General features: G+C 49.3%; 1 protein-coding gene across 8 annotated transcripts in view; it reads left to right on the top strand.

The window, feature by feature from the left end:
- Positions 1 to 14,397, top strand: part of Ank1 (ankyrin 1) — a 180,126-nt gene that overhangs the window by 125,187 nt on the left and 40,542 nt on the right. For all 8 annotated transcript variants that reach the window (XR_005871228.1, XR_005871229.1, XM_040731994.1 and 5 more), the window contains exons 10-18: positions 1,416 to 1,613; positions 2,807 to 2,905; positions 3,309 to 3,407; positions 3,860 to 3,958; positions 4,953 to 5,150; positions 6,007 to 6,105; positions 6,634 to 6,732; positions 10,406 to 10,603; positions 12,912 to 13,010. Coding sequence is in view for 6 of the 8 variants with exons in the window: in XM_040731994.1 (XP_040587928.1) it covers positions 1,416 to 1,613; positions 2,807 to 2,905; positions 3,309 to 3,407; positions 3,860 to 3,958; positions 4,953 to 5,150; positions 6,007 to 6,105; positions 6,634 to 6,732; positions 10,406 to 10,603; positions 12,912 to 13,010 (1,188 nt within the window). In the remaining 2 variants the exon portion in view is untranslated. The remainder of the gene's footprint in view (positions 1 to 1,415; positions 1,614 to 2,806; positions 2,906 to 3,308; positions 3,408 to 3,859; positions 3,959 to 4,952; positions 5,151 to 6,006; positions 6,106 to 6,633; positions 6,733 to 10,405; positions 10,604 to 12,911; positions 13,011 to 14,397) is intronic.

Raw genomic sequence — 14,397 nt, 5'->3', positions numbered from 1 at the left:
AGGTGAAGCCGGATAAAAGCTCCTCTCTAGTGAGTGTAGTGTGTGGACACAGTCTTCCAGGAAAAGCAAAAGCTGTTGGCTACACAGGGCTTCCCCCATTTCCATCTGATTGCGGTAAATTAAGACAATTCATCTAAAGCAAACACCAGGCCCATTTACAACATGTGTCTGAGAGGGACAAAGGAGAAAGGGAGTTAGAACCATGTCCTAGGGCTGGAGAAGATGGCTCAGTGGTTAGGGGCACTTGCTGTGCAAGCATAAGGACCTGATTTGGGGCTTCACTGCCAATGTAAAAAGGACGGATGTGAATATGTATGCTCCTGTAATCCTAGGACTGTGGGGAGCAGAGACAGGTCACCTGGGCTTTCTGGCCTTCTGTTTAGGTCCAGGTTCAGTAAGAGATCCTGTCTCAAGGGACTAAAGCAGAGAACGATAGAGCAAGACACCCAACATTCTCCCCTGGCCTCTGAGCACATGCAAAGGCCATGCACATACACATATAACACATGAGCGTGCGCACACACACACACACACACACACACACACACCCCAAATGAAACAAAGCATGTCCAAGCTAGTGAGATAGCTCAGTGGTAAGGGTTCTTGCCACCATGACTTACAGCCTGAGTGCAATCACCAGGACTCACATGGTAGAAAGGGAAACCGACCCCAGCAAGTTGTCCTTTGACAGTGTATGACCACACATACACCATGGTACAGACATGCCTTCCCACCACCCCACAAACACACATAATAAATAAATGGGAAGTTTATTTCAATGAAAATTTTTAAAGATATATGAAACCTGTTTTGTTGTTCTTTATCCACTCAAAGGCACATTAATTAAGGTCCATCACACATGTTGCGTGCGTTTATTGGGCCCTGTGAGCATTTGGGAAGAATGAGATAGAGCTTGTAATTAAGAGAAAAGACAAGCCCACCGGGCGTTGGTGGCGCACGCCTTTAATCCCAGTACTCGGGAGGCAGAGGCAGGGGGATCTCTATGAGTTCGAGACCAGCCTGGTCTACAAGAGCTAGTTCCAAGACAGCCTCCAAAGGCACAGAGAAACCCTGTCTCAAACGACAACAACAAGAGAAAAGGCATGCCCAAGATGTGACTGCAAATTAGATGACTTGGCAAAGATGAACATAAGGTCATACTGAGTGAACAGTACAGACAACAAAGCCTGAGAAAGTCCAGGGAGGTCGGGGAAGCCTTCCTGGAAGATGTGGGCTGGCTGGAAAGGTCTGAGCATTCGTCCAGATGGGAGAGAACATTTCATCAGAGCCAAGCTCGTTTGGGATCCACACTGAAGAGCGGTGTACAAAAGGAGGAAGTGGCATTGCTGTCACTGCCCCGAGTCCCATGCTCTGTCCCCAGAAGCTCTGTCATTGCTTTATTCCTCTTCCTCCAGAATGGCTTGTCCCCAATTCACATGGCGGCTCAGGGAGACCATCTTGACTGTGTCCGACTTCTATTGCAATACAATGCAGAGATAGACGACATCACCTTGGATCACCTGACTCCTCTCCACGTGGCAGCCCACTGTGGTCACCACAGGGTGGCTAAGGTTCTCTTGGATAAAGGGGCCAAGCCAAACTCCAGAGCCCTGGTGAGAGGAGTCTACTGTAGGAGTGCTGCTAGGGAGAGGGTGTGTGTGTGTGTGTGTGTGTATGTGTGTGTGAGAGAGAGAGAGAGAGAGAGAGAGAGAGAGAGAGAGAGAGAGAGAGAGAGAGAGAGAGTTTTAACTGTAATACATATCCAGGGGGTGTGGCCTCCTGCACTTGTGACCAAATCTTCAGCCACAAGCTGAGGGCCGCTGTGGTTTAACCCAGGAGATCTGATGATAGAATGGTGTTTGGGTGTGTGTGTGGGTTCAGGGGCCCCAGCCAGACTCTGAACTGAGAGGTAGTAGCATCCTAGAAGCAGGCTTGACCTCCAACCTGCTTCTGGATGAGGATGCACTGGCCTGACTTGAGCTCATCTCCTCTGAAAGGGTCTGTGCCACAGCCCTGGGAGGCAACAAGTTCAGACCTGAGGCAGAGTGTTCCTATGACTGTGCTCCTCAGCCTCCTCCCCCCGGCCAGAGGCCACCTTCAAAGATCCATAGAGCATGTCCAGGACCCTTGCCTCGCACTTGTCCAGGCTCAGGAGAGATCTGAAGGGACAGGTACCCTCCAGAAGCAAAAGATAGATCATCCATCCCTCCAAACGTGCTTGCACTGAGCTCAGAGCAGAGTCTGGGGGTCACTGAGGCTCCCTAAGTGTGGAGCTGTTGACACTGGGGTTGAAATGTGCTGTCCTGTCTGTGGCGGGGTGTTTGGCACCGTCCCTGGCCTCTAGCCACTAAACACTAGTAGTTCTGCTTCCCTAGCTGTGACAGCAAAGACAAGGCTACAACCCCACCCCAGCCCCCAGAAAACCTGCCTTGTTTAAGAGGCACTGCCCTATGGAGCACAGAAGAGGTAGACAGACACCCGGCACTGTCCCCATGGAAGGGTGTCATGCTGGGAGCGGGATCCATTCCACTCTGTGTCAAATAGAAAGGAAGTGGTCTGCCTCCAGAAAGTACTTTCAGTGTATCCAGAAACATGACAGAAGTTTCCTAAATGTGCCCGAGTATCATCCTCAGAAATGCACTTGATGGGTAAAGAGAGGGAACGCCTGTTTGTTGTCTGCTCGTGAAGTGACATGGTTATCCCGTGGTCTCTGAGTGCTTGCTGGTGGGCTGGGAGGGGACAGGATTCCTTTCCAGTCCTTTGGCTGCTGTCTGAGTTGTGAATCTGTGCTTTGTGTGGGCTACAGAACGGCTTCACCCCCTTACACATCGCCTGCAAGAAGAATCACATCCGTGTCATGGAGCTGCTGCTGAAGACAGGGGCCTCCATCGACGCAGTCACCGAGGTAGGAGAAAGTGTAGGCGTGCCTCCTGCCCTGCCCCCTCGGTTGCCTTACGTGGGTATTCCTCACAGCTACGTGTGGCTGTGGGTGTGCAAGTATACGTGATTGTATGCGTGTGCACATGTCTGTCAGCATTTCCCAAAAGGGGCTGGGTCAAGGTGGCTCACAGACAAGAGAACTTTTCACGATGGGAAGTGGTTGTTGGAGTTGTGAAGTGGTAACTCTTTTCTGCCGGGGCTTTTGTCCCTGTGGCCATTTTCCTGAGGACAAGCCCACGTGCTTTCAGTCCGTTTTCTCAGGTGGCCTTTCACGGAGCTCTCCAGAAACAGAAGAGCATAAGACATTGTGGCTTGCTCTTCCATGTGGGGATAGCTCCTGCTCAGCACACTCCACTTGTCTCTTCTAGTCTGGGCTGACACCTCTCCATGTGGCATCCTTCATGGGACACCTTCCTATTGTGAAAAACTTATTGCAGAGGGGAGCGTCACCCAACGTCTCCAATGTGGTAAGTTCTGGAAGACAGTGAGAGTTCTTGGCTCTGGTCCACAGCTCTGAGGGAAGCTGTGGAAGGTGGGGGGGGTCCCTGTTTTCTCCACCCACAGAAATGGCATTCTCAGGATAGCAAAGATGTCGGGAGTGGGGTGAACATTCCTCTCTATTGATGCTTCCCCAGTTAAATTTGTCACACAACTGTACATCTTTAGAGTTTTATTTTGGAACTTCTATAAGTGCAGTCTGGAAGTACATCCCCACATTTGAATATTCATTAGCTCTGAGGTTTACTTTCACATTTACCTAGACTACTGAGAGAGAGGAAGTAAAACAGAGATAGACTTGGCTGGGCAGCTCCAGCTCTTGGACAAATCCTGCCAAGCCCAGGCAGCAATCTGAGTTCAGCATGTGTCCTTTTGTAACCCCAACATGTGTTAACAGTTCTATAACTTTGTTATTTTGCAGAAAGTAGAGACCCCGCTGCATATGGCAGCCCGAGCAGGGCATACGGAAGTGGCCAAATACTTGCTCCAGAACAAAGCCAAAGTCAATGCCAAAGCCAAGGTGAGTCCCGGAGGCAGGAAAGGAAGGGTCCCAGGATCACTCTAGCCTGGTTAAGGGAAGCCTTTCTCATCAGGGCCAGGGGCCCAGGATCCTTAACACTCCCGTGTGTGTCACACTGAAAGCTCTGGTTCTGCTTTGCTGGAGTTCTGAGAGGGGCAGAGATATTCTTGCATCAAAGCTGTGTTTCTGTAGAGTAACAAGGCCCGGGGAGCAGGGCTGACCCGAGACTTGTATGAGGTTAGGGAGTCAGTAAGACAGTGTCACCAGTGGTAATGAGCTGGGATTCACTTGATTTGAAAGTGGAGGATTCCCCGTTGTTTACTGGATGGTGAAAAAAAAAAACATAGGATCAGCTACCAAGTTTGCAAGACAGGCTGTGTGGCAAAGACTAGCACTCTGCAGGAGACAGGCTACTTTGAGCAACTGTATCTTAGCCCAGTAAAAAGCATGCTATCCATGGAGCCCCAGCACCAAGAGCTGGAGCTGGAAGTTGGGACAGAGTGGGATAAATGACTGTCTCCCCTGACTCATTGATTTGGTGCCCCATGACTGCTGGCATAGAGAACATCGAATGAGAGTTCAAACGTAAACAAACATACAAGGCAGAAAGCTTGGGAGTCGGAGCTCGTTGGAATAGCCATCAGTTTACTGAGTAGCTTTTCCGTGTCCAACATTTGAACCCTTTGTGTCTGTTAGCTGCTTGATCTGAGCCCTGTGAAATACAGTATTACAATTCCCACTTACCATTGGGGAAGGAAGCTAAACCTTCTTTGTGCAATTAAGTAGGAATAGCCTCGAAGCTGGTGTGCTGTAAGACTTAAATGAGGTAGAACATATTACTTGCTGTAACTCAGGGACTAGAAGAAATCCAGATCTTTTTACTCATGCCTGAGTCACTTGTACCCTCTGGGCCTCACCTCCTGCCCCTGGGAAATACAGAGTGGGGCCTGGAAAGGCTAACTTTTCCAGTTCTGTGTTTTCACCCGGGGTCCAGGACGACCAGACACCGCTTCACTGTGCTGCTCGAATCGGCCACACGAGCATGGTGAAGCTCCTGTTGGAGAATGGCGCCAGCCCCAACCTGGCCACCACTGCCGGCCACACGCCCCTGCACACTGCGGCCCGCGAGGGCCACGTGGACACAGCCCTGGCCCTTCTGGAGAAGGAGGCATCCCAAGCCTGCATGACCAAGGTACGGTCCTATAGACACTGTTCCAATTCTTAGAAAGCAACAGACTGACAGGTTTAGTGGCCCACCTGTGACCACAGCACCTGGAAAGCTGAGACAGGAGGATTGCTTGAGCCAGGAGCTCAAGGCCAACCTGAGCAACATAGTAAGACTGGATCCCAAAAGAACAAAGACAGAAACCAAACAAAAACAAACCGCCACCTATTTTTCAGAAACAACAGGTGAGGCCTGGGGCTCTGTGAATTACATTCTTCGTGGTCGTGGGACACTGCAGGTCCATTGTGTCATCTCCTTCCCCAGAAAGGGCACAGTCAGTTCTCTGCTACGATCCGGGTTTCTTCTATTTCTCCTGCAGCAGCTAACTTGTTAGACATTTGCTCCGGGTTCCCAGGATACAGAAAGAATCAGAGGGCTGGGAAGTAGCTTTGCAAAGGAGTGCTCGCCTGGCATGTGCAAGGTTCCAGGTTCACTCTGCAAAAGATAACTGATAAATAGGCGAGATGCCGATGGACCCAGTGACACACACCTGTGATCCAGTGCTTCAGAGAATGGAGCAAAGAGATCAGAGTTCAAGGCCAGCCTGGGCCCCATATCAAGATGGTCTCCAAAGGGACAATAATAAGTCAAAGGGACAACCCCTGTCTCCCTTGGTCATCAAGCAATTGACAGTATCGGAGGCAGCCTTCCCTTGTTTCTCTTTTGAGAGTTAGCCAGGTGGTACTCAGGGAGGCTTGGCCTCCAGTTCTTCTGTCACATTGGCGTTCCCATGCTGGTTAGGGCAGGAAGAGTCCTGGCCATGCCTTCCTTCAGGTCAGTGGCATTGGCTCCCATGGTCCTGATGGCCTGTGTTTCTCCTTAGAAAGGATTTACCCCTCTCCATGTGGCCGCTAAGTATGGGAAGGTCCGGGTGGCCGAGCTGCTCCTGGGACACGACGCACATCCCAACGCAGCTGGAAAGGTGAGCATCCCACTTCTCTTGGGCTAGAGGAATCACCTCTCGTGCCTGCGCAGCCTTCCGTAGAGAAAGGTCTTTGGAGAAAGCAATGCTTGTCCATTAGAAGTACCTGGTGCTCTCTGAACAAGTGTGTTGATTTCATGGCCCACCTCCCCCAACAAGGGTGAAGAAATGGTCCTAAATCCTGCTGGTGCTGCCTTTCAGTGGCTCTCCTTCAAGGCTGGCTTTAGGCACATTTGTTTTTCCTTTTGTACAGTATTGGTGGTAGAACCCAGCGCTACTGTATATGCTAAACAAGCTCTCTTCTATTGAGCTACAGCCTTAAATAAGAGATCTATCTTCACTTTTGTTGTGATAAAATGAAACCTGGGGTTTGCACATGCTTTTCCACTGAACTATGCCCAGCCCAGTTTGGGGTAGCTACTTTCCTGTGAACGAAGTACCGTGGACTGAGGAGTGGATCTTGGCTGTCTAAATAGTCCCTCACAGAAACGAAGCTGTTCGTTTTCCCTCTGCTTTGTCACTCTGCAGAATGGCTTGACTCCCTTGCATGTAGCCGTCCATCACAACAACTTGGACATCGTCAAGCTGCTACTTCCCCGAGGTGGCTCCCCACACAGCCCTGCCTGGGTAAGGCCCCTATACCAGCTCCCGTCTAAGCCGGTGGTTCTCGACCTTCCTAACATCGTGACCCTTTAATACAGTTCCTCATGCGGGGGTGATCCCCAGCCATAAAATTATTTTTGCTGCTACTTCATAACTGTATTGTTGCTACTGTTATGAATCGTAATGTAAATATCTGATATTTAAGATATATGATATGTAACCTCTGTGAAAGGGTCATTCAGCCCCCAGCGGGGTCACAACCAGCAAGTTGAGAACTGCTGGTCTAAGGTGACCTGAGAGGTTTTATGTTTGACTCTGTAAACACAGAGACATCACAACACCTTCGCAAATACTACCTGCGGGATCATTTCTGCTATCCGAGGGCTCGTAGCAAGGGAAGTGGGTAATGCTTTTTTTTTTTCATCTCAGAAGGTCCCTCCCAATGCTGGAATTCGATTTGCACACTACATGTCCCCACCCCCACCAGCTACATGTCCACTGTGTTTTTTAAACTAATGGTCAAAGGTCTGGTGCGTGAGTGTCTTCCTGGAGCCGCAAACCATGTTCTCAGAGCTTACCCTCGGCAGGACTGTGGCCCACTGGGATGCCTCATTCTGTGCCCGTTTCCAAGGCTCTGGTGTTGCGTGCAGTGGCCACACCCCTCTGGGTCTTGAAGCAAAGAGTCCTGTTTGAGTGTGAGGGTCTCCCTAGTTTACTTCTATATTTGAATATAGACACTGTGATGGGGGCTTTAACCCCTACATGTTCTGCAGTGGTTGTACATCTGCATTCTGAAATGCACTGCCAAGAATAGGACTCTATGGCCCTTGAGGGACCAGGGAAGGGGAATTTTAAAAAAGAAAAGCCAGAAGACAGAGGAGCCTTTTGAGTATCAGATTCCCCTTGGGGCAAGGTGGGATTTGTATCTGTGAGAAACAGGAGCATGCTGTGAGACTAGTCGGGGCCAGCATAGAAGAGACACCCGTGGTCCCCACACCAGGTGCCCTACCTTCTGGCAGGGCGGCCTGAGAATGACTTATGACAGATTTCAGTCACACAGCAGGAGCTCCAGTGCTGCCCACCGAGGAAAGAGTCACTCGGTGGGTCACTGTGCTTCGACTGACACCTGCCAGTTTTCCCAGTGGGGTGGGGCCTCAGCTGTTTTCTCTGCTCTGTGTAATGCTCACCTCAACTCCCAGCATCCATCTCCTGCAGACACAGCGAGCCTCAGGAAGCCCTTGTCTCCTCAGGACTCGCCCCTACTCCTGTCTCCTGTGGTAGCGAGTCCTACTTCATTGTGCAGAGGCAGCACACAGCCGGCTAAGATGTTGACTTACTCCTGATTCTAAAAATAAGAAACCGGACTCCCCTCCTCCTCCTCCCCCTCATTCCCACTTATATAAACGGAGCTGGGGCCAGGTTCATGATATTTAAAGAGAGCGAAAGGCAGCTCAAAGCCTGCACAGATGGGGTTTGTTTCCATGGCAAAAATAGTTTGCAAAGTAGTCTGGCAATTTTGTAGAATTTCACAGTAAATCCCTTTGCACCCAAACCAAACTCTCCCCTCCTCGTTCTGATGCTAACAGATTCCCTCCCGTGTGCATTCCTTCTCTGAGCTCGTTTACTTGGGAAGAGGAGCCTTTTACTGACGTGTTCCCCAGCCTCTCTTCTCCCTGGCACTCTGACCTAGTTGCCATTTCTCCTTGTCTCCCACAAAAGGTCATCATTCCTTTAGTCCTGGTTTAGGGGACACTCTGATGGGTTGGTCCGTGCTCTGAGATGGTCAATGACTCATCTTCCATTTTAACCCAAGGTGACCTGGAAGATTTAGCCATCTCCAGAGCGAGCTTGTCCCTGACAAATCAGTGTCTGTTCATGCCAGTGTGTTTGTTAGATACCCATAGCAGCCCAAGTGACTTGGGGATCCTGCTCGTGCATCCATGGTTGCACTACAGATGCCTCCAATGACTGTGCCTTGCTTTGCTGTAGTGAATGGCTGTCCTCGCTTCACTAAGACATCTCAACCAGAAATGTAGGTGGACCCTCGGTAATAAAATAGGTAGCAAGCAAAAGCCCACGAACAGCTGGAGGAATGCTAGCCAGTGTGGGGAAGCCTGTGACTGGAGACAGTTGCACACAGTAACTATCTGCTGTGTAGACTTGGTGGGCATAGGTCCTGGAGGTCATGGATCCTGTCGTGGAAGCCTCCTGGCTTGGCAGTCCTACACTCTGAATATTCCAGGGCCATCAACTTCAGCATCGCCTGGGAGCTGGTTAGGAACACAGACCCTCGAGCCCTAGCTAGACTTTCTAGATCTAATTCTGCACTGAACAAGGTCTCAAGTTCTATGCACAGCCATCACAGTCAAGAAACCAACAGGACCTTGGGTCTGCTGTCTGTTAGAGTACATCACCTCTCAGAGACAGCATCATCACAAAATAGGGAATAACCCTGCCTTCCTAACTATAACTGCTTGGGGTGATGCTCCAGTAAGATCATGAAGCAGTTTCTAGCAAGGTCACCAAACTGACCCTATTACCTGTCTACTGTAGGATGAGGAGCTCACTCGTACTAGATACCCAACCACTGACAATGATTTGCTACCAAAAATAAATAAATAAACAAATAAAATTTAAAGCTGGAAGTGGTAGCTTACACCTGTATTTCTAGCACTTGAGAATCTGACACAGGAGAACTGCCTCAAGTTTGAGGCCTACCTTGGCTATATTGTATTTCCAGGACAGCTTGGACTACATAGTGAGACCCTAGTACAAGGTGACATAGTTAACTAGTAAGGCCTGCCTTGTCCAGCAGTATATGTGTGGCGAAGCCACCACACAGGGCTGCACTGTTCTCATGCCCTAATTTTGGAAGGCACTTCCTTGCAAGTGCATAATTATATTTGATCCACCCAGATTTTTTTAGAAATAAGCAAGGTAGATGTTTTCCCTACTTTTAATGATCTTTAAAAATATGTAAGGAAGTCATCTAGGTGGTGGAATATTGTCCTAGGTCCCAGATGGCTTAGAGTAGAATAGAACTGGCTGGCACCCCCACATCCTTGACTTCCCTGCCAGCAGGTCCAAAGAGCAACACCGGGGGCCTAAAAGAACGGTTTCTTTCAGGGTTCTATTAAAAAAAACCAGTAATACATACTGAAGAGGAAATTAGGCTTCTCGAGAGCCAGTCACTCTGTTGCTGTTTTGAGACAGGATTCCAACATTTGTCCCTGGCTGATGTCAGGCTCACCCTACCTCAGTCTCCAGAATGTTGGGGTCACAGGTGTTTGCCCCTGTACGAGGTTCCCTGTTCCTTTTCCATGTGAAATGTTTGGAACTTTGAGTCCCTACTGTCGGCAGTGAGAAATGGGAAACCTTGACTCTTCCCTTCCTCACCTTCAAGCTAGAATCCGAATTTTGCTTGATAGCACTGCTTCCTGCCCAGCAGCAATTCTGAGGAAGGTGGTAGGTCATGGCAGCTGGCGAGAAGGCTGCAGGCGTTTGCTGGCTATGCGAGCCTGAAGACCTAGCTCCAGGCAGGTAGTTTGTCTATTCGTTTATTCATTTAACATGCTCTCCTTGATGACAACAGCCCTGCTCAGAGGGTGAGCCAGGCCTAGCCCCGCCCCGTGCCCTCCTGTCATTACCTCTGTGTCTGTCAGGTGGAACAGATCTCAGGCACCGTCTTCTGTTTCAGAATGGCTACACTCCTTTGCACATTGCTGCCAAGCAGAACCAGATAGAGGTGGCCCGCAATCTGCTGCAGTATGGGGGGTCAGCGAACGCCGAGTCTGTACAGGGCGTGACCCCGCTGCACCTCGCTGCCCAAGAGGGCCACTCGGAAATGGTCGCTCTTCTCCTATCAAAGCATGCCAATGGCAACCTGGGGAACAAGGTAGGCCCCTCTGCGTTTACCTCATAGCTTCAGAGTAGGTATCAGCTTGTGTGTGCTTGCCCAATGCTCTGCTTCGGCCTGAGATATTTGGATGGGACCCTGACAAGAGCTCTATGTAAGATTTACCTCAGTGTCATACTGACTCCACATCCGGCTGGGAAGGCTGTGAGACCCTAAGTCTTTGTGCCCCTCCAGTGTCATCCTGCCTTTCTGTAACCCTTTGAGGACCTACAAGAAGGCCACCCTGGAAACCCAGAGTACACTTGCCTCAGTGTAGGCTAGCATGTACATTCAGGAGTACACTGCACTATTTGGTACTGAGTATCTACTTTCTATGGTAGAAGGTATGTTTTTTCGTAGTGTCTTCCAGCTTCTTGGGTTCTTGTAATCCTTTCCATGTCAAAAACCAGGCCTGGTAGCTCATGATAATAGTCCCAGTGTTGCCGGGGTAACGGAGACAGGAGGGACATTGAAGCCCACTGACCAGCCAGCAGAGAGCTGTTTGTAGTGAGAGACCCTGTCTCAAAGATAAGGTGCATAGCCCCTAAAGACTGACACCAAGGTTGACCTCTGACTCCTAAATGTGTACACCTACACACAGACACAAAGTAGTTCTCGATGTTGTGTAATTCCATTGATACGACAGGCAAATTCACAGAGACTGATCAGTGGTTTTTAGGGAATGGAGTCTCTCCATAACTGTTCTATTTTCCTTTCCTTGGGAGATCCTCCCCCTCCCTGGTTCCTTACTCTACACCTAACCTCTGTTGTTGAACAGATTGTAGCATGGCTTGAAGGGTTAAAAGCTAACATGCACATATAAAAGAATAATACCTATGTTTGTCTTTTGGGGTCTGGGTTACTTCATTCAGGTCCTAGCTCCATCCATTTACTTGTGAATTCCATGATTTCATTTTTAGCAGCTGAATAATAAATAGTCTGTTGTGTAAATGAACCACATGCTCATTATCCATTCGTCTGTTTGGATACCTAGGCTGTTTCCAATTGCTGAGTAAGGCAGCAATGAGTATGGCTGAGCAAGACCCTCTGTGGTAGGATGAAGGGTCCTTTGGGTGGATGCCCAAGGGTGGTACAGCTGGATTTTGAGGTAGATCGACTCCCAGTTTCCTGAGGAACCACCACCCTGATTTCCACAGTGGCTATGGAAAGTCTTGGGGGTTAAACACACCCAAGGAAACACAACAAATAAATAATCCCAGACCAGCAAATCAAGAGCAGGTTATAGGGGACCCACACCATAGCAACAAAATCACAGGGATCAATAAGTACTGCTCACTGATAACTCTCAATATTAATGATCTCAACTCTCCAATTAAGCAAAAATCACAAAGTGACAGAGAACCAGGATGGACCTTGGGCAGCCTGAGGCATGCAGAGACAAGTGGAGTCATTTGATGGGGAATCAGAGTTGAGCTTATGTAGTCAGCACGGAGAGTAAAAGGAAGGAGACTTTAGATAAGACAGTGGTGTCCTGTGTCTTCTAAAATAAGAAGCCAAGGCACCAAAGTTTACCATGGAAATAACAATTATCACAATTTAAAGTCTTCGTTAAGCTAATCTATTGGCTGTGGGCCAACTCCAGCCCACTGCTTAGTTCTGTAAAACTTCATTGGAATTTAGCCATGTGTAGACCCAGCCATTTAGTCCCCCAAAACACACAGAGAATTATATTAATTATAAACTGTTTGGCCGATGGCTCAGGCTTCTTATTGGCTAGCTCTCTCCTAATTATTTACCCATGTCTATTAATCTGTGTATATTCACATGGCTTTGGCTTACTGGTGATGCACAGGCCTCTTTCTTCCCTGGCAGCTACATGGCGTCTCTCTCGACTCACTCTCTCCATTTCTCTATGCAGAATTCTCCTAGTCTGATAGCCCTGCCTATACTTCCGGCCTGGCTACATACTGCCTGTCCATAGACCGAAACAGCTTTATCCATCTACCAATAAGAGAAACATATTCACAGCACACAAGACATCCCCCACTAACCATGCCCGGTAGTTTCCATGGTGGTTAGAACTGCTTGTTACCAGGATTGCCAAAGCTACAAAATCACAGGCCTCCTAAGTTAGCAGTCTGGCCCTTAACAGAAACGGCTGCCTGACCCTTCCCCGTGTCAGTCACCTGACATTCAGATGAGGCCCAGGAAAGGAAAATGATTGACAAATAACCAGATAGCTGAGTTGGTGCTGCAGAGGCCTGGGGCTCTCAAGCCTCACAGTTCTGCCACTATAGGCTGGAACTCTTCTCTGACTCAAAGCTGATGGACATCTGCTTCTTTCTAGAGCGGACTCACTCCTCTCCACCTGGTAGCACAAGAAGGCCATGTTCCAGTGGCAGACGTGCTGATCAAACATGGCGTCACAGTGGATGCTACCACCCGGGTAAGGCAGGAAACCCCCATCCTGCATCTGTAGTGGCTCCCTCCCTTAGCTGCATGCTCCATCACAATCCACCCAGATGTCCCCCTGACCCCTTAGAACACCACAGGGGCACCCCCCTTCATGGAGACAAAACCTTGAGGATCAACACTTTTCTGCCTTTTCCTGGGACTGGTAAGAAGTCTCAAGACACCAGCATTCATGGTCACTCGTTATTTAAAAGTTTACTAGAATTTTTAAAAGTATACTAGACCTTTGGGTTTGTCATATGAACTTGGAATGGGTGTTTAGACATGATGGTAAGTCCTGCCTCGTGTGTGTAGTAAGCATGTGGAGGGTACCAAGGCTTCCTCTGTGTCACTTGGAAGTGTAGCCCCTTTTATGGAAGGATTGTGTTGACTGGAGTTTGACTTTCTCTCATGCTCTCTGTGGCAGAGAGCCCTGTGTTGTGTGTAAGGGTGAGTGTGTGTGGGGCTCTGGGTGTATGCAGTGTGGGGGTGATGACTTCAGGACAGGAAGGAGTTGTAAGATGTGACATCTAGAGTAAGAAGCAGGTGGCCTAGGGGGAGAAAAGAGCACCTCCAGCTGGTGAGAGAAGGAACTGCGTGGAAGAGGACACCCTGGTTCCTTTTGTTGCCAGACAACTGCCTTAAGGAGAAGGGACGAGGGGCTGAGGATGTAACTCGGGGTAGAGAGTTTGCCTAACCATGTGCAAGGAAGGTCCTGGGTTCTGTCCCCAGCACAGAAAAATCCCCACAGAAGGAACAGCATGCACACACGCACCCCAGTTCCACAGATGCACTAGCCACGAGGTGCTGAAGATACCCCGAGAAGAGCTGCCTCCAGCTCCAACAGAATTCCCTTTAAGGCCCAAGAGTATCCTTGGCCTAGTTCAGTCTTCAGGGAAGAACCCTGCTCTGGAGATTAGAGCTGCCTGGTAGATTACAAAGCCATCCCAGGACACGATGATCTGACCCGTGGGGTCTGTGTTCAGAGGGTCTCTGTAATCTTCAGCTGTCTCCCTAAGGACATGTGTGACCAAAGACATGGCAGTCATTTGGGCATAACACCAAAGTAAGCAATGGAAGCTGGAGCCCAGTTTGAATAGGAGGGCCTGGGGCACCTGCTAGTGTGTGGGACACCGGGCATCATCCCTACCAAAGATGAACAAACAAAAATCAATAGGATAGATTTTTTGAGAAATAGCACTGCAGCCCACTGTCACACGACTAACCATGGCCCGTCACTTCAGACCATGGTCAGATCCCAGAAACTCTAGTAACTCAGTTAGCATCTGTTTACTTACAGTGGGGATCCACCCCTCTAGAAGAAGAAGTGAGTCTGCTATTGTGGACATCAGCATTGACAGTGCATGGCTGTCTGTCCTTCC

The sequence above is a fragment of the Mesocricetus auratus genome, unplaced genomic scaffold (assembly GCF_017639785.1).
Source record: "Mesocricetus auratus isolate SY011 unplaced genomic scaffold, BCM_Maur_2.0 Super-Scaffold_100026, whole genome shotgun sequence".
NCBI classification, from domain to species: domain Eukaryota; kingdom Metazoa; phylum Chordata; class Mammalia; order Rodentia; family Cricetidae; genus Mesocricetus; species Mesocricetus auratus.
This window is presented reverse-complemented; position numbering and strand designations above follow the sequence as displayed.